Here is a 25,386-nt window from a genome sequence, read left to right as displayed (position 1 = left end):
TTGTGTTCATTAGGTAAAACAATAATGAATTATTAAAAAACATAATATATGTAAGTATAAAGAAAATTTCAAGTCGAAATAATTTTGAAGTTTTGTTTTTTGACATCAAATTTTATGGTGTTTTGAAAATTGCCTTTTACTTAATTTAAAAACATATTTTTTGAAATAACATTTAATTGACTTATAAAGTTACATAATTTACAACTGTTATGAAATTAAGATGTGTTACCTAATATTATGAATTATCTAATATACTTTATTCCCCTTAGGTTTATAATAAATAGAGGTACATATTAAAAAATATCTTTTTTTTATCAACATTTTTTATCTTTATCTAGATAATTAAATTATTATGTATCTTTTATCTTCATCTAGATAACTATTCTAGCAATTATCTTTTATCTTTATCTAGATATTTAAAAAAATATCTTTATACAACACTGCTTGTTATCTTCCATCCAAGCTCAATACTTCCCTGGCTCTGCGGGTGTCTTGGTCGACCGTGAACAATAACGCAATCTGGCCAAAGTTCTTTCAGTTCAATGATAGTAAAATAAACAAATTCCCTACCGTTATCGCTCTGCAGTATTTTTGGAGCACCAAACGTAAAAAAAAATTGATAGTAAATTATTATAATTATTGAATTTTTTTATTTTAAATATTATTGTATATATAATATATATACTTGACTTTTTTACCTCGAACTGTTTGGTAGTACCTACCTAAGTACCTCCTATAACATATAATAATATGATTTCAAAAAACCTCAGGACATCCTACTAGATCCCAATGAAGACACCTCAACCTCAGATACTGATCCAGACTCATAGCTAACCAAAACTATAATAAACTATTTGTATTTTATATTATATACATTATACACATAATATTATGATTTTTAATCTGTAAAATAGCAACATTGTAAAAACATTGTAAAAATACCAGGTGTATTGAAACAATTATATTAATAAATAAAAAAAAAAATGATTTCAAAATATTACAGTAAATAATACGGTTTTGTTTAATCTTTCCGTATTTATCGTAATCCGTTGGAAGGCTAACAGTATATATTTTTATAGGTCACATGCATGCGTGTTCTGTTTAATAGATGGCAGACGTTGTGGAATGCATCAAAATAATTATACATTTGAATTTAAAAAGTTTATGAAAGTAGAAATTCAAGTTTACGATATATATATATTATAGGTATATAAATTATTTAGGTATTATATTTTATTTTTATTTATTTTTCAAGAAGGTAATAAAAACATGTAATATATAATATAAGTCTCATATTTGATGCAATTATAGATAGGTAGGCATTTAAACTACTAGGTAACGGTGGAGAGAAACTTTCTCTCGGCTCTCATTGACATTCATGACCACCGTACCAATGCCTATGTCGGCTACATAATATATTATACTCAGTGTTTTGGAAAGAACCCGTTAAATTATTATACGACCATGGACGACATTCTTTCGTTCATTTAACTCATTCGAAAGTAAAAAATATACGAAAATCATAATAGGTAATATTATATTCAATGATTCCATAGGCATACACCTATGCTGCATCTGCTTCTTCTAACAGAGACGTCAGGTTTTTTTAAGTACGTGTAAAATTATTAACAGACCATAGTTTTTTTTTTGTTTTTCTTTTGTTAACCTACAATTTGAATGTACGTTATTTGTTATTTTATTTTAAGGCGTCCGGCGCCAATGTAATTTTGTCTACAAAAATACGGTCTATGGGAATAATGTTCCTGTTCTGTAGGACCCACCAAATTTTGGTCAAAAAAACTAAACAGAAGGTATTATATTATTCATGAGACCTATGCGATAATATAGTAGTCCAGTGCATTTTTTTAAGTTAAGAATACCAAGAACTAAATCTTTTCAAATCATTTCGATTGACGGAATATCAAATTTTATAAAAAAAATTATTATTTGTCGTTTTTAATACTAGTGTTATAAACTAGCAATTGAGGTAACTGCTTAGTTTATAAGTTGCAGGTAGCAAGATCGTTGGTAAAGGATTTCTCAGGTAGGTTTGACAAAATAATTAGACTTGTTGAAAAGTTAAGGTGCTTAATAAATTTCTTCTGCATAAAATACTCTAAGTCCAAATTGACAAAGTTGTTATGTTGCCTCTCGTGAAGGTGCTCGCCTGTACTATGGTGTAACACGTCTAATATACAGGCCGTTTCGGGTCTGGTTTTATAGGGCCTCCTGCTCTCCCATTTCCCCCTAGTCTATCGACATATCTGTGGACTTCACAGGACGTTGTTTAATTAATTATCGATACATTCTCACGCCTGGTTAATCCGAGAATCGTGTCCTGTTATCGTGTTTGCAATATATGTTATATGCCATCCGTCAATATTTAGATACTGTGCATTATATATATATATATATATGTATATTTCATAAGCAATATCTAAATATTATATTCATACATTTATGATTTATGATTCAGGTGAGGTTATAGGATCTATTGAAATGTGGGTTCAAGATCGCATTGCCCTCTCGTTATATTTCCATAGGTTTTCTAATCGGATATATGACTTTGATTTATTTAGCCGAATTTCTATGTGCTAATATTTAGCTAGTCTTTATGTTGTCTAATGTAGCCGAAGGCGAAACGATCACAATAATATATCATGTGTATTATTGGGTTCGTTACACTATTACTTCAAAATTAAAAATATTTTCCAAAATGAGAATTATTTTTAAGTAATTATTCTATTCAATTGGGTACAATTTAAAATAGTTTTATTATATAAGTATTATATTTTAACAACTTTATGTTACACGCTTAATTACAATAGTGGATTTCACTTCGATTATATACGCTTAACGCACTGATTTTACCGGACGAGTTCCGCGGTTTAACCTGTGATCAACTATTGCTTATCTAATATTAAAAATAATAGATTTTTTTATATTTTAGTTTTTGCAATAATTGAGCAAATGGCATCTTCGAGCTATACCTAATGTATATGTGTATGTAGGTATTACTAATTCCATTTTTGTACACATAATATGTGTCAATTAATAAATAAACATATTATTGTACCATAAATATACATTTTATTTAAATCAATACATTTCTACGATATGGCTACATACCATAATAGTATTACAATTTTTACATTCGTTTATTTTAATAATCTATAAAATATAATATTATGTTGGCATGCAGATTATTGACATTTGAACAGCGATTAATACACTTCAATAAAATTTAAATGTAAATCTCCATTACGACTCGCATAAACTATAAAAGTCGGCCTTCGAGCGACGGGTGGCGTACTCTGGTGTTAAATTCTAATCTACCAAACTGCCGTGATTTTTTGCGTCAATATTGTACCATTGAAAGATAAGGTGTCACCAATTGTACATATTCCGGTCGCAAATTCATTATTTTTACATTATATTCTTTACATTATCTTTCTCTACACCGTGGTCCATACGACGTAAACCGCGTATCGATACCACGGATATAGATACTATAGTATCTATATCCGTGATCGATACTGACGTACGCGACGTCTTCCGGCCGAATTTTCTCCCACAACTCGGCAACGTGAATACAGCAGCCCATAAAAATTAAAAACAGCTAATTAATTGGGTTTGGGGGTGTTATATACGATTCTCCGTATTGGACAAAAAAAACTCGTAAAAAAATACGTTCAAAACTTATAACGTAAACGACACAAAAGACCAGTTATCAAAACGAATTAGTCGAATTTCGTAAACGTGTTTACTGCTGTCGCTACGTATACACAATGTCAACGACACCTGTCAGCGATCGTTGCCGGCCGGCTTCCGATCGGTAGGTATGATTCCGGTGCGCAGCGGCGGACGCGTTTTTATCGTATGAAATCTGGTGGGCCGTAGTAAAGATATATTTGCTAGTGTGCCAAAACGCATAAGCTGGTCCACTCTGTTGTAGAATAGTGGTATACTGGACTAATACGCTACTGGTTACGGTCATAATAATATTATTAAAAACAAATTGTAGGTAAACTTACCACTTACAGGCTAACGCTTGTAGTTTACCACTAAAGAAGTAATAATCCACAACAGGATAATTTTTGAAAAATACATTTTTTAAACACATTTTTTACGAATATAGGTACCTACGAATAGATTTGTGCAGACTATAGTCGGATTAATGATTTCCAAACATAATACACGGAGTTCTTAAATTTAATAATACACATTACCGCAACACTCATAAAAACCATAATAATTATTGTACATTACGTCATCATGTAAACAATAATCTTAGGTATATAATATATTGTATTAAGACATGATTGATATTTTGGTATTCATTTTTATTCTATCGGCTGTCGGATGATAAGGGCAATTCGATAATATTTAAAAGTGGCTGCCGGCTGAGCACAGTCCAAAATTCATGAATCATGATAATACAAGTAATACGCTTTGATCGGTACCTACCCAAGTTAATTATTTATTTAGTTAAATATTATATTATATGAATCAGTAGGCACTATAATAAGTGTATAACCGAAAATAATTCATCGGAAAGCGGAAACGGTGTTCGATTATATTCACTTAATGACTCATACATACCTGTTGTGAATTTGTATTATTAATCAGTATTTACCATATTTAACAACAACCTATCACTATTAGACATTATAGTAGTACCTAGTATCACTTAAGAATCAGTCGAATCACGTTTATCGCTTTAGTCAGTTTACCGTTTAAATAATACAAAATAATTTAGTCTCGTTTTTATTGAGTTCAAATTAAATGAAAAATATCGGGTACAGTGCTTTGTAGTTATTTCTTGTGACATTAGTTATGACCATGTTCTATTTGGAAGATTTTCTGGAAAGTAAGTTCTTGACTTTATATCAAAAACGAGATTGTACAACCTAATCATTTTTTGTTCAAGAACTTGAACTTTTACCGCAAGAAATCAAAAAACGGACATCAGAAATCGGAAAATTGGACTCCCAAGTAGAAAGTATGTAATTAATTATTTATTTAACAATTTATTCTGTTTTCATTGACAAATTACCAAATTAAAGGAGGTTGTAATCTCAATTCTCATCTTTCACTGTCATTAATAAAATATATTATATTTCACTGTGCTGGGAACTGAGTTTATTATTTTATGGTCACCTACAACAAAAGTTTAATTTTCAATTGCTACCTATATAGGAGTTGTGAAAAATTACCTTTTTCTACTCAGCTGCCCTAAAAGGCATTTCTATGCAATAGTGAGAAGAAAAAGTAAATTTTCAACTTGCTGAACAGTAAAAAACTGTCAAATCAGATAAATATAAATGTTTATAAAACATGCATTTCTTAATTAAATCATCATAATATTTTTGGGTTTTTATTATTAACAATTATTGGTGATTGCTATTTAATTATAATAATAATCTTTATTAATGGAAATATAATTCCAAATTACAGACCTTTATTTTATATATTATTCAATATAAAATATTTATAGCTATGATACCTATATATTAATTTACAACAATTATACAATCAAATCAAAAGGTATACAAAAAATACAAAGTAATACTTAAAAATATAATTTTATTTGATATATCTTAAAATTTGAACAGAAAATTCTCTTAGGATGGACCTACCTATTAAAAAAATCAATATTATCAACATAATTTCCAGCCAACATTAGAATATTTGATGGTGAATTTGGCATGTATGATGTGGTTATATTTTTTATATAAAATAAGTTTTTTTCTCAACAATTTTTTGAATTTATTTTAAAATGTATGTTTTGAAGTATTTCAGGGCAATCAATCATATTATTTATTATTTTGTATAAAAAGTTTGGTTTTATTTGAAGAAAACGGTTTGCAAGCGTAAATATGTTAAAAATGTTTGACTCCACTTCTTAGCCCGAATGTGGAGTACTAAAGACAAAACATTGAAAACATAAGAAACTAATAAAATTATTTATAATTTTTTCTAAACTTTGTATGTCAGTTTTTTTTTTGGGTGCCAGATAAGAAGTGCATATTCAAAATGAGAACGGACAATAGCAGTCTATTAGATATAGAGTTTTATTTGTGTTCCATCATCTAGCAGTGAACATGCTACCGTAGTTACACTATAATATACAATATTGAATACCTATACCTAAGTACCTCTGTTTTATTGTTTTTTTGTATATTATAATGGTTTATTTTATTGTGTTTATCATTAGATGTTATTAAGTAGTAGGTACCTTGTTTTTGATAGTTTAAACATTTTAAATTTTTATAATTTGTTAAAATAACTACAATAAAATAGTACCTAACAAACTATACATTAAAAAAAAAACAACATTTCAATGAAAATTAATTAGAGGACTTTGGCAAGCTAATCATTATATTATGTACTTGATTTCAGAGTCAATGAAATGTATAAAAAATAATGTAGATACTTTATTTTCAAAAGCTGGCACGATGAATCCAGATGATTTGAAAGATAATTTTAAGTCACTAATGAAAGAAGGTGACAAAGCTCTTAAGAAATCTGGTAAACTTTTAAATGATATATTTCGATTATTTTATTCTAAAAAATGTTTATTTTAGATACAAAACTTCAATTAGCCAACGACATGCAAAAACTCTTGTCAAAATACATAAATCGATTGGATCTTGAGTTGCAAGGATTTAAAACTGAATTGGAAGCTGACAAAAGTGGAATCACTGAAATTATTGAAAAAAGTAATAGCTTAATAAATATAATTTTTATTGTAGTTTGTAATGAATTAGTTTTGAACAAATATGATTTATATTACTACCTAACCTTTATTAACCAGTTTTGAATTTTATTTTATTCTTAGGAATTTTAGATTCAGATCAAAGCAATACATCCAGTCATAAAGAAAACGATTATGAAACAAACAGATATCTTTTTGGAGGTAGGTAGTTTATGCATTTGAAAAGTCAAGCTTCGTACCATGTATGTTTCTGCCAGTTCCTGTATTTAATGATTTAACCTTATTATATTTTTTTTTATCAATTATCGTGTAAAAATGTTGATATTTTAAAAACAACATATTTATTGACAATGTTTTATTTATTTATAAATTTAATACAATTTTATGTATATTATTATTTTGCTTTATTCATTTCAAAATTTGTAATTTAATGCATTTCTGATATTTTTGCTTAAGTTAGTTGTATCATTGTTTAGCAATGTAGAATTATATCTTATTTTTATATTCAGTAGATTATCATTAACAATAAATAATTATGATGGAAACAATCACACTAAATAATTGAGTGATTTTATTGGAATCAACTGTTGTAATGTGGTAATGTAATATGTAATTTATGCTCTTATGAAAATTGTGGTTATTATGTGTAGTAATGTTAATTAATTATTTTTTACTTGTCTGTGTAATACTGTTAAACAACCTAATTTAATTAACAGTATTACTTGTTAGGTAAGTACCTAAAAGGTGTGAAAATGAAGGGTCCTTCACAATTTTGATGACATTAAAATATAATCATAAATTTAAAGGAAATCGTTTTTTAGAGTTTTTTTAAAGTTGCATAAAAATAGGAATTAAAACATTTATAACATGAACAAGTTGCCTAGTAATCATAAATTTGTTTTTTTTTTTTTTTATAGGTACCTATACTCTATTTCAAATAAGATCAGGCTTCGGTGGCGACCAGTTTTCGTTCCTCGGCGGTCACGCGCCGTCCCCACTACGGCAGCACATCAGGCGCTGCCACGGAAACAAAGCCACACCCATGTACACAATTCGGCCGCCGAAGCCTAATCTTATTTAGAATAGAGTATACATAAGTTATAATTTTTTCTCCACACATAAATATTACAGTTTACCACCTTACAAGATATTTATTAATTAAAAAGTTTACAATTTATTACTGTTAATAGTAACTTTATTTAATTAGGTCCTATGAATGTTTTTTGTTTTATTTATTATAACACTTTTTACAGATATTAATCATAGCTAAATGCCTAAATATATTTCTTTATAAATAACCACTTTTTAAATAAATTATTTAAATACTTGTTTTATATTTAAATTTAGTATTTTAGTAAATATTTTATAGGTAATTAATTATTACTAAAATACAATAATTAGATAGGTATGTAAATAAATCGATATTACCTTAACTTACCTAGTATACCTGCTGTGTTCCTTTTAGAATAATTCTTTATTTAAAAGAGCGCAGTATTAAATAAACATAATCTTTTATTCTGTTATTGTAGAAACAGAAGAAGTCTTAAATAATGTTAGCAGTATCAATCAAAAATCTATTGAGGTAGCTTCAGATGCATCTAGCAGTGAAGAATTAGTATCATATTTGCAACCTGATACAAATCCTGTTAATTCTCAAATGGCTCCATTTCCGTTATCCTTCACTATGGGGGCTAGTTGCTCAGCAATTTCAGCAGTTGTGTCTGAAGCTATTGTTTCTTCTCAAAAGGTATTATTAAAAATTGCTCTAGAGAAATGTTTACTATTTATTCTTAGCATAGTAAAAGGCGGTTTAAAATAATAAATAATTTACTAACTATTTTATTTTTAATTTATTAACAACTAGTCTAATTTAGTTGGGCAATTAATTATTGAATATTGCTAATAGGTAGTTATTATTTTTTCAAAATTCTTAAATTTATTATTGTTCATAACTTGTTCATATTTTAAAAAGTATTTAAACAGGATATTTGTTAAAAATCTATTCTAGATTCTTAGAAAATTTAAGATTTGTTATTGGTATTATTAATAGATGGGATATAACATGATACTTTTAGTAATTTTTTTTTAATGTACCAAATTGTAAGATATTCATAGATTTTGGATAATATGCGAGGAACTCACAACCTAGGTACTAGTAATAATTATATAATTTTGAAATTTTTAAGATCGTTTTAAAGAAACTTGTTCCTGTATGTTTATTTCTATATTGCCTAAATTTGAATTTTGAATGAATAACCTATATAAATTAAAGATAATAAATGTTGAGCTAATATTCTACTTCTGTAGTTGTCATAACTAAAGTGTATTGTGATTTTTAAGATTTTTAATATGATTTTTAAGTATTAAGTCTCAAAATTGCAATGAACTATTATTCATATAATAATCATACATATCACAACATACACATCACATAATTATGCTGGACAGCAAACTCTTATATGAGCTCTCATAATTTATTGTTCTTAAAATTTGATTTTATATCATTACAACTCACTATGGTAAGTGAATTGAGAAAATTTTCCAAAGATAAGTTTGTCTGTCCTTAACATACTTTAAAATATAAATATTTTTAATGTATTTGTTTCAGCTATCTCGTGGACGGAGGTCAGCTAGTTTAAAAGCATCTTTTGATGCAATTAATTATGACCAAATTATAGACAAATCGGAGTTTTTATCAAAAGCATTTTCCAATAGTAAAGAAATATCAAAAATTATTTCTAGCAGTAACCAAACGAAAAAACATAAAAAGTAAATAGAGTAATATTTACAGCTACATCTTTGATAATTATAATATTGTAATATTTTAAAAAAAAATTGTAGACTTAAAAGAGGAATTGTTTGTAAAGAAATATCAACTGATGAAGATGAATCAAATGATCCTAATGAGCCTCGATACTGTTTATGTAATGGAGTAGCTTATGGTACAATGGTGGCTTGTGATAATAAAAAAGTATGTATAATTATAAAAAAAAATAAATTTAATAAATATTATAAGTGGTCATTTTTAAAAGTATTCAATATTTTAAATAATTCATATTTTTTTTTCTAGTGCCCACATGAATGGTTTCATTATGAATGTGTTGGTATTACAAAACAACCACAAGGAAAGTGGTATTGCCCTAAGTGTATTATCAAACCGAAGAGAAAAAGATAAAGATTTTGTACTACCACATCATTACTTTGTTATATTTTACAACAGATTTATTGCTGTAAAAACATTAACATATTGTGGTTGCTTATACTAATATTTTTGAATATAATTATTGTTCCAGTTATTTATTGTAGGAATATTTGACTACAAAAAAAATATACATTTCTGAAATGAATTTTTGTTGCTTATTATTTTTTCTTAGTTCATATTATCAACATAATATAAAAGGTGGGCAAGTGGGTGCCACTCTGCTGTACAGTAGCTTACAAGTGGGCCACTGTAATGCATGGTGTTAAATTTGAATTCAATGATATAGGTAATATTGTTGTATAAGAAAATGATTCTGAGCGAAGACGGTCAGTTAACCTATTTATTTGGAACCTTGTTTTAAATTTTCAATCCTTAGATATAAAAGTTGAACATTTTATACATTTTTAACTACAAAATAATTATTAAATTTTAAATTTGATAAATTTTGTCAAAAATCGAACTTTAAATACTTATAAAAAAAAATTGTGCCTATGTATTTTTTATATTTTTCAACTGCTAATGTAACAATATATCATAGGCATTGTAGTTTCACTCATTTTTATACAAAAATAAAATTGTATTGACAATTATAGAAAAAAAACTAAGAAAATTTGAAATTGTCCGTAAACAGCTCAACCAAGTCAAAATATTTTGAAAATTTTATGGTGTATAGAAAATGAGAATTGAAACATTCAGTCAAATTTTCATTAATCTATAGTTATCTGTTTTTGAATAACAACAAAATAACAAAATCGCTACATGATAAATCGAGTGAATATCCAATGTTGTAAAAATATGAACTTTAAACGCTCATAAAAATTTAATTTGACTTTCCGGTATAGATTTTTTGTTGACAAAGGTAGACAAACTTATAAAAAATCTTGTATTAAATTATCAAATTTTAGATTTAAAAAGAAAAATTTTTATGAATTTCTAACTCAAAATAATTTGCGTGATTTTTATGTTTTGTCAGTATTTGAACTTCAAATGCTAACAAAAAACTGGATTTTAATATTTTTTAAATTTTAATGTTTTTAATTTCAATTGTTTTAAAGTTACACAATTTAGGTACCTATTAGGTAATCTATTAACAAATCACTAAGCATACAAGGCTTTCAGTCGATGTCTCGGGATGTTTAAATTAATAGTGCATAATATAAGTAATGTATTATATATATATATGTATATGACATATTATGAAAGTAACCTTTTAGATTCTGAGCGATGAACGTATTGATTTTACAATCAGTGCCGTATCCAGGGGGTGGGCTTTTGGGCTTAAGCCCCCCCCGAAATCTCAGGAAAAATATTTTTTTAGTAATGCGTTATGCGTAATGGGTTCATATCACAGAACAATATCATATTATCGTTCATGTCATAGTAATAATGTTGACGACCTTTTAGTATATTATGGTTGTGGTGACGCGGTAGTCTTATCACCACGTCTTACTCACTCCGCTCGCGTTACCGCGCTATACGCGCCCCATGATAATATATTGATAACAATAATCTTATTCGTGATATCACAAATTGTTTTATAATATAATCTGTGGTGATACGTGGTGATACCATCATAAAATAATGCAATACTCCAATATACCTACTATCATTAATTATCAACATCAATTTGTGGCTTTTTGCTTTTTAGTTTTTACTTTATATTATATTTAGTGAAGTGTGTCAGTTTTATTAGTTTATAAAATGAATGAAAACGAAAATGAACCTAAGAGAAAAAAAACCAAAACATTGTATTCATACTTTAGTTCAAATGTAACTACTTCTGCAAATATTTGCATCAATGAACAGGTGAGTTAGGTACTTAAATATACAGTAATACAGTATATTTAATATTAAATTCATACATATATTTATAAACTCATGAATTGTATTATGTATCTACCTATAATATAAATTTTTATGTTGAATTTGTTTTTTAATACCAACAGTCAGTACATAATATGTTAAAATCATGTTATGTAAGTTACCTAGTTAAAAACATGTGAAAACCTAAAATTATTATTAAATAATAAATTAATAATAATTCAGGTATTGTAAAAAAGTTTGTTTAATACTGTTATTATCAAATATATTATTTGTGCTTTGTAATAATATAAATGCACAGATTAGGAAGTAGCTTATTTAAATTATTTTTAATGCTTTGCTAGCTTTAAAATTTCTTTTCAATTAATTTTTAGTTTTTCACCTAAATTATTTAGTTGTTTTTAAAATAGTTAACCAGCTACTTGCTTTTTGGCATTTTGGTTTCCACAAATAAAAATTGCATGATGAATAATATTTGCTATTTTAAATATTTTTGGATATAACAATTTAAATCCAGTAAAATAATAATTTTGGGGCAAACAACCTTATCTATTAGCAGTGTGTAATAAGAGAAGATTTTCTACAATTTGTTCCTGTCCATAGTACTGTAGGATCTGAATTGGCCAACACTATTATAAGTACTTTGACATCTTTAGGACTAAATTTAAAAAATGCTCGAGGGCAAGGGTATGACGGTGCAGCAAACATGAGGTCTGCATTTAGAGGAGTTCAAGCAGTTATAATGAAACAATTTCCAAAAGCACTATACACGCACTGTTTTGCTCATTGTTTAAACTTATGTCTTAACGATGCATCAAAAGTGCAACAAGTGAGAAATGCTCTGGGTGTTGTACAGGAAGTAAGTGCATGTTTTCGTGCATCAGCTAAACGGTCAACTGTACTACGGAAAAAATTAGAATCTAAATCCTTTTCTGGGTTGAAAAAATTTTGCGAGACTAGATGGGTAGAACGACACGAGTCAATTTTAATTTTGGTTGAAGGTTTTATTGAAATAATTAGTGCATTGGAAGAACTTATGTCAATAGAACATGATAAAGCAGTTTTTCCATTACATAAATCTATGTGTAATTTTAATTTTATTATAACTATCTGTATTTTGGAAAAGGTCCTTGGAATAACTTATTTTATTTCAAAATATCTTCAAACAGAAAATATTGATTTATCCATTGCAATAGAATCTGTAGAATTGACAATTCAAAAATTACAAGATTTACGGACGGAAGAAACTTTTTTTTCTATATTTCATCGTGCTTGTGAAATCGCAAAAGAAGTTGGTACATCACCAACCATACCAAGAGTAGTCGGGACTCAAAAACATCGAGAAAATTATGCCATACTCAATAATGACCATGTCTCTTACTACAGACAATCATTATATTATCCATATTTAGATGATATTTTAGCATCATTTAATGAACGTTTTAAAATGAACTCTAATATTTTTATTTCTTTATCTTCTTTATTACCAAGCAAAATTGGTAATTTATCATTTAGTGATATACAGCCAGCTATTGATTTTTATGAAGAAGATTTAAGATCTAATAACCAAAACATTCACATGGACTTATTAAAAAATGAATTTGAATTTTGGAAGCAAAAATGGTCTAATGAAGAAAATAATTTACCAAAAAATGCATTAGACACATTATCAAAATGCCCCGAAGATTTATTCCCACATATAAATATTTTATTAAAACTTCTTGCTATTTTGCCTGTATCAACGGCATCGGTTGAAAGAAGTTTTTCTTCTTTAAAAAGAATCAAGACCTATTTAAGAAACTCTACCGGTGAGGCAAGATTAAACGGATTAGCTCTTATGAATATCCACAGAGACATACAAATTGACACAGATGCTATTTTAAATATGTTTGCGTCTAAAAAGGAAAGGCGTTTAGATTTTAAATTGTGACAATTTAATAATGAATGCATAATACATTAAAAACTATGTGTATATATTATATGTTTTAAATTTTTTCCTATAAAGTTAAGTATGTTAAAGCCCCCCCCGAAAACAAATCCTGGGTACGGCACTGTTTACAATAATGTGTGTTTTTTTATTTTAATAATTTATTTGAATTAAACTATAAATTATTGCATACGAAAAACTATTCTGAGTGGAGACGATGGGTCAGTCACAAATGTAGATATAAATAACTAAATTTAATAAGTAAAAATATTAAAATTAATAAAAATTGAAAATATCTCAAGGCTATAAAGTATAAATAGTGTAACTTTCCGGTAATTTTTTTAGCCTCACCGAGACCAAAGAACAATTTGTCGTCAACAATGTTTCTTGTTCCCCGTCATAAACGGTAACATGAACATTTGTCGACGGCTATGTCAGGAACATAGTATGTTTCATTGCTTCCGGAGAATGTTTCTTGATCTGAATCAAGCTTGAAAAGTATAAAATCTTGTGGGAATCTTCTATTAAAATTTCTAATGTTGGCTATAAAAATGAAAATTTTTATGAATTTCGATCTGAAAAATAATTTTGTCAAAATCAAACTTTAAATGCATATAAAAAATAATGGTGATGCCTATGTATTTTTAATATTTTTGAACAAAATGATATCTTATGAGAACTTACTGCTCTTGTATTACAACTTATATGAAACCTTGCATTACATTTTCAAGATTTTAAGAGTAAAAATTTTTTTATCGACAATATTAAAAAAAAATTAACAAAATTCAAAAATGTCTCATGGCTCAAAAACTCAAAAAAAGTAAAAATACCTATTTTGAAATGTTTGGAAAATGTTTATATAAACATTTGATGAAATTGTTTGGGTTCTGCGGTTATTATTTTTTGAGTTGCACCAAAAAAATAAAATCAAATTTGTTAAAAATTTGTTTTGCGTACAAATTCCCATTTTTTCTGGATTATTTTTGTTTTTTATCATAAAAGATGCTGATGTCTTAAATCGGAGCATTTTTACTACCACAAAAGATGATGACTGACAGAAAAAATAAACATCGTTGTAAAAACAATACATTCATCGAATCCAGCATGTAAAAATAAAATTGACCCGACTTGAGTATAACTATGGTATAACTCTTTAACCCTGTATAGTGTATACGCTTGTATAACTATATACATACGACCTATTGGCTAAGCTAAATTATTTTAATTATATAACAGCTGAATATAACTAGGTACAGTAGATATTACAGTTTTACGCAGATCGGACGTGATTATTTATCGGTCAGTTGTGTAGGGTCACTAGGGTAGGGTGTAGCAGATCATTTTAGTTTTTCAAACACAGTTATAACTCAGAAGTGTCCGTCGAATGTCATGCGAAATTATCAGCTGCAACATCTTCAATGTTTGTGCCTTGTGGTCACTGGTCACAGTCGTGCACCAAGTGCAGTTTGGTTATGATTTGTGAATTATGGTTGCAGCAGTCAGCAGATCTTAAAGAGTTCAATAACACAGGCTCATGGTACTGGTGAATTTTATATTTCTACTGTGGTATAAAGTTGGAAATGTGAAATAAACCAAATGATCGAATAAACATCTAAAAATTTATTGAATGACGGAGGTACAAGCTAATGTAACATGACCTATTGTGTATTTGTGTATACCTAATATAATTTATAGCAATAGGTGCCAACCGTTGGCGTCAGGTTTTAAAAATGTCATCGGCGAACAACTTATTATTTTTTTTTGAAAGTTTATGTACAAATTATTAGTCGAGTTATTGCATTATAGGTATCGTTAATAACTGATAAATTAAAACTGTACCTACCTACATAATTATTATTAATTAAATTTATTAGGAAATAAGAATTAACATTTTCCACATATATCATTCCAAAGAAAAAATGTTCTGTATAAATTTGACGTTGTTAATAAAATTATAAATAATATTAAAACAAAAAAAAAGTTTGTATAATTTACCGAGCTTACATCTCTAGCCGGTAGTACAATTTGTGATCCTACTGTGCTAGTTTATTTGGTCATGAGTGTAGTTTTTTTAGAAAATGTGCTTTGTAAAGGCGCGTCCAGACGGAGCAGCTTTTGCCACGCGGCATGAGTGTGAATACATAAATACATTTTCTGCGGCCTTTTTTGATGCCGCGCGGCATAATTTCCGATCGGCCTAGTAGGCGGTCTACATCAAAGGAAAGCCGCGCGGCTTGTGCCGCTCGCCTATGCCGCGTGTGTGTGGACGTATTTTCGGCAAAGCCGCGCGGCATCAGTACTTATTTTTTTAAGTATTTAAATTATTTTTTAAGTAATTATTAGCAGAACAAACTTTTTTCACTGAGGTAAAACTGATTTTTATTGTAATCTCCAGTGGATACAATTTTTATTTTATCAAAATGTCGATACTGAAGATTTTCTGTTTTCAAAAATACAAAGATCAATAATGATTTTTCAAAAATCTTTAATTTCATGTTTTTTGAGGTACAAAAATATAGATTACTAGCTGATTTCGTGCACTTCGTTGCCCATTAAAAACTACAATATTGTAAAATTAATAGGTACCTAGGTACAATTTATATGTATAGCTACACTCAGAATCTGAAATGTAAACAATTTTCTTTTAATCGAACTTTTCTTATATTATAAAAAAGATTTCATATTCAAATCGTTTAATCATAAATTGTAATTAATTTAACATTTTTGGTATATTTTTTCTGTAGTAGGTCGGATAAAATATAAAATTATGGGTACCCAGTGGCGTCCACGGGGAGGGGAGGCTAACGGGCTGAATCCCCCCCCCCCCTATTGATCGTATTACTATTACTTAAAAAAATATATATTTATCAAGTTTCAACTGTCAACTATAGTAAGCAAGACGTAAATTTCATATACGTCTTATCAGAATGAATTAATTTTTGAAAAAACATTGTATTTGCATACCAATTTTCCTAAAATTATCTGTAATTTTTCGGTAAAAGTATGAACTACTAGTATGAAAGACCTTATATTAAATTTTCTAGTCTTAGCTTATACAAATTTAATATTTTATAAGTTTTGAACTACTTATCAATTATAATTATCAATTTTATAAATATTCAAAAATAATTGTTTTTACCTAAACTTTACATATCGAAAGGGCTATGAAACAATTTAGTAACAATTTAGAAGGACAATATTCGAACATATCATCGACGAACCTAACATCGACGTCCTTGTACAATAAGCCATGTCTATCCGAGGGCGTCCGCAGGAATTTGTCAAGGGGAAGGCAAAATATTTTCCTTTTTACATTTTTTGTCTCACTATCCTATTACTTATTAGTTATAAAGTATTTTTGTGACATATGTTCTTTCATATAGACAAGGAATGTAAAAATATTTATGAATTATACATACATAGTTAGTTAAAACTTAATCTTGCTGCATTAATTTTAATTAATTGTTATGTAATTTTAAATTATCAAATGCATTATTTTTTAATAGATATAATGTTATCGTTGGTTTTATAGTTTTAGGGAATTTATAAAATTAAATATTTCTAGCTTATTCAGTCATTGATACCACAAACTTGAACAGTTGAAGCTATTCTATGAACATTTAATTTTTTTATCAAAAAAGTAAGAACTTGCACTTGCACCAAATATTTTGACTTATTGTAAATTTCACCATAAAATTTTAAAAATATTTTGACTCTTTTTGAGCTGTTTACGGACATTGTCAGATTTCAATTTTTTTAATTTTTTTTTTCTATAAATATTAATAAAATTTTATTTGTTGGGTAAAAAAGCGTGAAAATTTAATATAAGGCTCCTGATATATCGTTCTATTAGCAGTGGAAAAATATTAAAAATACATAGGCACAATTTTTTTTTGTAAGCATTTAAAGTTCAAATTTTGACAAAATGTATCAAATTTAAAGTTTAGTAATTTTTTTGTAGTTAAATATTTATAAAATGTTCAAATTTTATAGCTAATAGGATTGAAAATTGAAAACAAGGCTCCGCGTAAATAGGTTATATATAAATTACTTTATTCACAGTAATATCATCAAATATACTTGGTAATATCATAGACTGACTGACCGTTTTCGCTCAGAATCGTTTTTCTTATACAATGATATTATATCATTGAATTCAAATTTAACACCATCCATTACAGTAACCCACTTGTAACCTACTGTACAGCAGAGCGACATCCACTTATTCACCTTTTTTTATATGATTTTTATAATAAATATATGATCTCAAGTCTAAACCTAAAAGTACAGAAAAAAAATAGTTAATTTTCAGATTAAATAGGTAGTCTAAATAATAAGTTCTGTCTGTTATACTTGTCTACAATCATTTAAAAGTTTAAAATGTATATTTTTAATATTAAAAATAAAAATAATTTAGTGTCTTACGTTTAACATTTAGTATTAACTGCCCCTACTTGCCCCCCGCCCATCCTGCGGACTCTATTGTGTCTAACGTAGGTATTTCTCTCCCATATCCTTTACCAACCATAAACCCGTACTATTACGTTTTCCTGTATTTTTATTCAATTACATTTCAATTTATTTTCATAAATATAAGGTATTTTAGTACATTATACCTAGGTATTATACGAACATTAACTCTATTACTCTAATGAATAATGATCATGATTGTTATACACTTATATCTACATATTGTTTTGAAAATATTCAATAATTGATCTGAACGGAAAAATAAACGGCAGTGACGCGTCAAATGGATACATATAATATGTATACCGGTATTATACCAGTACAATAAATGGTTTGTCCCCACTCCTATTATGATGGACTTTTCCACCCAAGTCCCACATAACAGTTCCCAGTTTCAATGGACTGGCGTCCGTCAGTGCTCAGGAAGGAATCAAGCAGCGTGGTTGTGTGCAATTGTATTAAAAATAAAACATTTTATTTTTTATCTATATCGATTAATAGTTGTTTATAACTTTCTTTGCATATTTATTTATTTTTTAATAATATATAGATTTACTCAGAAAAATGACCGCATTGCCATCGCTGATGTTTATACTGGCTTTCATTAGTACGGTAATGAAATATTTTTTATACGAATAACATTTATTTACCTGTTTCATTGTTATAAGTTATAACTTACTTATACTTAACAATTAAAGTTAGTAGGTACAATAAGTACCTAAGTTTCAGTAGGAGTTTGCATAATATTATCTTCTTAATGTAGGAAAACATATTTGATTCAGTTAAGGATTCAAGGTAACTTTACACTTCATGAAACATTGTAATATACAGATATTATATTATATAATTGTGATCTCTGTACTTTGTAGGAAACTTATTGAATTTTCCATTCTTTTTTTTTATTGTATTAGGTACTTATACATTTCTAAATGCTAATAATTGGTATTGTTATATTTTTTTGGATATCATGAAAAAATATTTAAACATGGTCATCGATTATAATATTATACCTACCTAATGATATATAATACAAAATGATTAATGTTTAGTTACAAAAGCTTATTCCGACAATATTTTAGATTCTGACAGGAACGATGAAAGTATTAATTTGACAATGATGTGTGTTTTTTTTTTATTTTTGTGTCTGTTATTACCTTTTAGGACAGTAAAAGTGCTTGGATTTTCTTCAAAAGTAACTTTTCTGATAGGAAAGTGAATCTAGTTGGTACTTTGGGGGGTCAAAAGTAAAAATTTCCCAGTAGTTTTCAAAAGCAACGTGAAAAACAAAAGAAAATTAAGGAAAAACGGGAATTTTTACGCAAAATCTGTTTTCGAGAAAATCGATTTTGGTTTTTGGTGTAACTCTAAAACAAATTACCGTAGGGACATGACATTTTGAATGAATGTTTATATTAGCATTTTCTATACACCATAAAATTTACAAAATATTTTGACTCTTTTTGAGCTGTTTACGGACATTGTCAGTTTTCTATTTTTTTAGTTTTTTTTTCTATAAATATCAATTAACTTTTATGTGTTGAGTAAAAAAGCTTGAAAATTTAATAGAAGGCTCCTAGGTTATTGTTTCAAAGGCAGATGAAAAAAATTAAAAATTCTTAGTCACAGTTTTTATTTATAAGCATTTAAAGTTCAAATTTTGACAAAATACGGAAAAATCACGAAAATTAGCAAATTATTTTGAATTGAGAATTCATTAAAATTTTTCTTTTTAAATCTAAGATTTGAAAATATAATACAAGATTATAAGGTAGTCTACCTTTATATAAAAAAAAAATGTCTACAAGAGAGTCAAATTACATTTTTATGAGCGTTTGAAATTCATATTTTTACAACATTTGATATACACTCGATATCTCACGTAACGATTTTCTTATTTTGTTGTAATTAAAAAACGTATGACTGTAGATACTTGAAAATTGCATTGAATGTATATATTAGCATTTTCTATACACCATAAAATTTTGAAAATATTTTGACTGTTTACGGACATTGTCAGTTTTCAATTTTTTTAATTTTTTTTTTCTATAAATATTAATAAAATTTTATTTGTTGGGTAAAAAAGCGTGAAAATTTAATATAAGGCTCCTGATATATCGTTCTATTAGCAGTGGAAAAATATTAAAAATACATAGGCACAATTTTTTTTTATAAGCATTTAAAGTTCAAATTTTGACAAAATGTATCAAATTTAAAGTTTAGTAATTTTTTTGTAGTTAAATATTTATAAAATGTTCAAATTTTATAGCTAATAGGATTGAAAATTGAAAACAAGGCTCCGCGTAAATAGGTTATATATAAATTACTTTATTCACAGTAATATCATCAAATATACTTGGTAATATCATAGACTGACTGACCGTTTTCGCTCAGAATCGTTTTTCTTATACAATGATATTATATCATTGAATTCAAATTTAACACCATCCATTACCAGTGATCCACTTGTAACCTAATGTACAGCAGAGCGACATCCACTTACCCACCTCTTTTATTTTTCTTGTGCAGTTTTAATTCAATAATGATATAGTAAGCTGGGTACTAATTTTCATTATACTATTATAACTATAATAGTTCATAATGACTAAGATGACTTTACTTACTCAGATGACTTTTGAATTTTTTAACCACATCGATGAAGCATTTCTAACTAAAAATTCGTGTTAATAAAATATTAATCTATGTAACTAATTTTAGATTCTGAACGGATGAATGTATTGATTTTAATATTATGTTTTTTTTGTGTCTGTATACGATAAGTAGTTGAAATAATTTCGATTTCGAATTGGGTTTCAGTTATTGGTATTTATTTTTTCCGATTTTTATTTCCGTTTTGTTTACCGATCATTTTGGTACCGGTATTGATTTTTTTCGATTTCATTTTCAGTTTCGATATCGATTTCAGTTTTTAATGGTTTTAACCGGTATTCAAAATCGGTATCCAATATCGGTTTCGAGCCCTAAATTTTTAGTTTTGTGTTGTAGGTAGTTTAAAAATATTATTCGTGGGTACTTGAAACTTCTACAGTCTATAATTATATTTTGTCAAAATTGGAACTTCAGACGCTCATACAACATTATTGTGGATTTACGCTCAACTTTTTTTTAACAGTTTTTTAACCGAGCGTACATTTTTTATCGACATTAATAAAAAACTAATTGGTAGGTACCTACTTTTAAAAAATTTCATATGCCTATAAAAAGTTCAAAATGAGTTTAAATATTTTGAAAATGTTATGGTATATAGAAAATATTTATACAAACATTCAGTGAACATTTCATTATGTATCTACATTATTTTTTTTACACCAAAAACCAAAATCGATTTTTTTCGAAAAAATTCTGTTTTTTCCTAGTTTTTATTTCCCGGCGCTTATTTAAACTACTGAAAGTTATAGAATTAGACCTACTCAACTACATTCACACAGGAAAAGATACTGAAGTTAAAAGTAGAAGCATTATTTCAATTACTTATAATGTATACAGACACAAATAAAATTGCCTTTATCACTAATAACGTTCATATTTATAAAATGATGCACGTATACAACGTAGTATAAACGTGTTATTTATGGTAACAGTTGCGCAAACGAAACTGACTATGTTGAATTGGAGAGGATGGACTAATCTTTAACTGATAATCAGTGATCGAAATCATTATTGCATTGAACAAATTAATTTGTCTGTGATATACTGTACCTATGCCTTAAAAATAATATTTTGAACATTATTAAAATTCATATAATAATCGATAGTAGACGTATAACTATCGATGTATTAATTAATCTATGTATGCATGGGAGGCAATTTGAGTGAAAAAAGGTCTAACCTAAATTTGTGAGGCAATTCGAGTGTCACCAATAGAAGACTACTCTTAATATACCTACTTTAAATTAATGACATTTAAATTTAATTAATTAATATTTGTATTCTTTAATTTAAATTTTTTTCAAAGATAATTCAAATTGCCTATAGTCTATACTAAACATCTTAGGGAGTTTAAGGGTGTCCTTTTTAAGTAGATTTAATTTTATAGTTTCAGTGGCACAATTCCACAGCACAACACACTTATATATTACACAGATACAATATTTCTCAATGGTATCCTACAAAGGATTATCCCGAAATAACAAGTTCCGTTAATCAAGATAATAGAACTACATCGACGACTTTAAGTTATAAGGAAGATCAAAAGTAAGTTGACGGATAATTCCTACTTAGGTTTCCTTACTTTATAATATAAGTATAAAAGTTAATTTTAAATTAAACAATATAAATAAAAAATTGTAATGTGTTCCTTTTTGCCATAATATTTGTAGAGTTGTATGTATTTTTCAATTATTGTGCTCATAAATAATACAAATACGGAACAAGCGTGGAACAACATTTTAGATATTTATTTATAGTTATAACGTAGTAAACCTATTCATATAAAAATTTGTTAAATTTCATCGCAAATCCACTGATTTTTAAAATTATTATATATTTTTAGAAATGATTCTGTTACTGGTATTAAAAATATGAGAGCTGATATAGTTTTACCAACAGTTAATTTGACAAATTCTTCATCAATTGTTTTTCCGAATTCGACTGATGAGAAAACTAAAATCAATACATTTATACCTGAAAACACCGTTATTGAGAAATGCTCATTGAATGAAACTTTTTGCATCAAAGTTGAAAATTATCCAAGGTATCTTAACACTGAAAAAAATTACCAACCTAAAAACTAATCTAGCTCAAACTATTATGTTTCTATTTATAGAGAAGATTTATACAAGATTTTTAGAACCAGCAAATTTGCGTCAACTTCTTATCATTATGTAGATGCCAAGGATGAGGTATAAATAATATTTTATATAATGATACCTATCTAATTTTTAAATTATATAATTGCATTTATATTAATTTAGGTAAATGATTTTGAAACAAGAATATTATCAGATGTTGGACTTCAATCATTCTGTCAGTCAAGAGTAAGTACCTACCTATCTACTAACATTAATATTATCCACATAGTGTTATTTATTATCCTATAAATTATACATTATACATTGACCCATTTTTAACTTACTGTATAGCAGAGTGATATCTACTTACCAGCTTTTTTATTTTGTATTTATATAAACGTCCATACCTGTACCAGCATTTTTGGGTTCTGGGTTCGCTTCTCCAAGACCCAAGTAATAATCTGCCAGCTGCCTAGGTTATATTTTCTTATTCCTTGAAATAGCGTCTTATTAATTTGAGCTATGAAATCTAGGTCACCATATTCTTATCGCGGTTATCAATCATCCATCGAAACACGATTTGGATTGTTCCCATCAGAAACTGTGTAATTACTATTATTAGTTATTTTCCACTAGTCCATTATTCTTTCTGATTTATTTGACTAATACTCAATGCTAATACCTATATAGCCTAACATAACCATAGTATTACCACTATTTTGCAAAGAGATAGCCAATTAATTACATTTTCCGCGTATGAAAAGGATTTCCTAAAGTCTAGACTTAAAATATATTTGTATGAATTTTATACATCTTGTACTATTATTTTACCAAGTATATTACTGTAAAACTCAACATTAAATTTGTATTTAACTTAAAATATTTTCTAGACAGAAGTTATATATCCAGAAGCCGGTCTTACGTCAAAAAACGAATGGCGCTATATTGTACAAGCTCCAGCAATTAATGGCAGTGAAATTTTCATTAAACAAGGAATTCTAGTGGAGAAATGCATGTTAGTATCAAATTAATAATGTTTACGATTTTTAATTAATTTAATTATTAATTTGTAGACATCTTGGAGATCCATGCCGATTTGATGATACTTTACCAAATGGATACGTCTCAAGATGTGTACAAAAATATATCTACAAAAGATTAATGTCCATTGAAGGTTCATATCAATTTTACTATGATTATTTTAGATTTCCATCTTGTTGTCAGTGTATGTATAGTATAAATGAAGATATGTTAACAAGAAGAGGTGGAGATTAAGAAAACCGAAGATTTTTTCATAAACAAACTGTAATTTTAAAAAGAAACAAAAAGTGTCTTACGAGACAAATTAAAAAAAATAAGATAGTTAAACAAAAATACAAGTATACCTTTATATTAATATGTTTTTAACCAAACGTTACAATTGTGTACTCTTTATTAAATATTTTGTTTATAAAATATTAAGATAATTATAATTTAGTATAATAATATAATAAATATAATCAATGAATTTCAAATATCTAAAACTAACAAAATATTTTGAAAATTATGTTATTTTTATAGTTAAGTAAATACATAGGTATTAAGTACTAGGTATTATGGATATTTTGTAAACATTTTAAGTTTCTGCGGTCTTTCATTTTTTAACTATACCAACTGCAACAAAATAAAATAGATTTTGTCATAACTGGTTTTGCGTAAAATTTCCAGTTTTCCCCTAATTGTTTTTTGTTTTGCCTAATTATTATAAGTGCTAGGAATTCCTAACTTTTTACTCCCATAAATTACTAACTTCATCCTCTTTGCTACTAGAAAATATATATATTGTAGTTGAAGATTGAAGCATTTTATCAGCCAATAAGCGATGACATACCTACATAAATAAACCTCACTATAAAACAATATTACATTCATACTTCCCATTAGTTACCATTGGTTACATCTTGTAATAACGTAGATAAATAAGTTAAATAAGATAAAAATAAATACGACTCCTGTCGATAGTTATATTAAAATATTAAAATAAATTACGCTATTACCTTCCTCCAGGTGTCCGGAGGGCTCTCGAGATCGGGTATTCGAGAATTAGATCAAATACACCGTACAATATAATTTTATAGAAAAAAAGGCACATAGAATGTATTAACTGCAATCAACATAAAATATTATATTATATGCCTTACCTGATTCGCAGTTGTTTGTAGATAATATTTTAGGAGTTTTAGGTTTTAGAAAAACGAAGTAATACTTCAAATACACAAATTGAATTAAAGAACGCACTGATTATTGCTCGCATAAGAAGTCCAGTTGTCGCTCGTTGAAATCGGTTTTTTTGGGACTTGAGAGGTTGTTACTCTGGTGGTTGGTGCTGACCAGAGAGTGGTAGGTGGCTTTATCAAAAAGTTATTGTGGGCCTGGGAACTAAATTATTCTTTGGCGTCAGTATAAAATAAAGTCACACACATCCTACTTAATACCGTTATAATAAGTGTGTGCCGATATC

At 27.5% G+C, this 25,386-nt stretch overlaps 3 protein-coding genes across 4 annotated transcripts; all 3 read left to right on the top strand.

The window, feature by feature from the left end:
* The first annotated feature begins 4,452 nt into the window (after nucleotides 1–4,452).
* On the top strand, nucleotides 4,453–10,035 carry LOC132935491 (inhibitor of growth protein 3-like). Its single transcript, XM_061002065.1, has 9 exons — nucleotides 4,453–4,870; nucleotides 4,931–5,002; nucleotides 6,403–6,531; nucleotides 6,588–6,722; nucleotides 6,842–6,919; nucleotides 8,248–8,465; nucleotides 9,327–9,487; nucleotides 9,560–9,689; nucleotides 9,789–10,035. Exons 1-9 carry the CDS (start codon nucleotides 4,837–4,839, stop codon nucleotides 9,891–9,893), a joined length of 1,062 nt encoding a protein of 353 aa, XP_060858048.1. The 5' UTR covers nucleotides 4,453–4,836; the 3' UTR covers nucleotides 9,894–10,035.
* A 1,135-nt stretch (nucleotides 10,036–11,170) lies between these two features.
* LOC132932721 (uncharacterized) lies at nucleotides 11,171–24,820 on the top strand. Of its 2 annotated transcripts, none has more exons than XM_060999087.1 (7): nucleotides 11,171–11,726; nucleotides 22,193–22,350; nucleotides 22,649–22,849; nucleotides 22,922–22,997; nucleotides 23,070–23,132; nucleotides 23,777–23,901; nucleotides 24,092–24,820. In XM_060999087.1, the coding sequence occupies exons 1-7, from the start codon at nucleotides 11,622–11,624 to the stop codon at nucleotides 24,159–24,161; spliced, it is 798 nt and encodes a 265-aa protein (XP_060855070.1). In that variant the 5' UTR covers nucleotides 11,171–11,621; the 3' UTR covers nucleotides 24,162–24,820. The 2 variants fall into 2 exon arrangements, with proteins under 2 accessions (XP_060855070.1, XP_060855069.1); XM_060999086.1 differs by having other exon boundaries at nucleotides 23,960–24,818.
* Nucleotides 12,074–13,720, top strand: LOC132932720 (52 kDa repressor of the inhibitor of the protein kinase-like). The gene has a single exon (XM_060999085.1). It carries the CDS (start codon nucleotides 12,448–12,450, stop codon nucleotides 13,669–13,671), a length of 1,224 nt encoding a protein of 407 aa, XP_060855068.1. The 5' UTR covers nucleotides 12,074–12,447; the 3' UTR covers nucleotides 13,672–13,720.
* Nucleotides 24,821–25,386: the final 566 nt, after the last annotated feature.

The sequence above is a fragment of the Metopolophium dirhodum genome, chromosome 1, assembly GCF_019925205.1.
Source record: "Metopolophium dirhodum isolate CAU chromosome 1, ASM1992520v1, whole genome shotgun sequence".
In the NCBI taxonomy this organism is placed as follows: Eukaryota; Metazoa; Arthropoda; class Insecta; order Hemiptera; family Aphididae; genus Metopolophium; species Metopolophium dirhodum.
The sequence above is the reverse complement of the archived record's forward strand: the minus strand, read 5'-3'. Positions and strand labels throughout refer to the sequence as shown.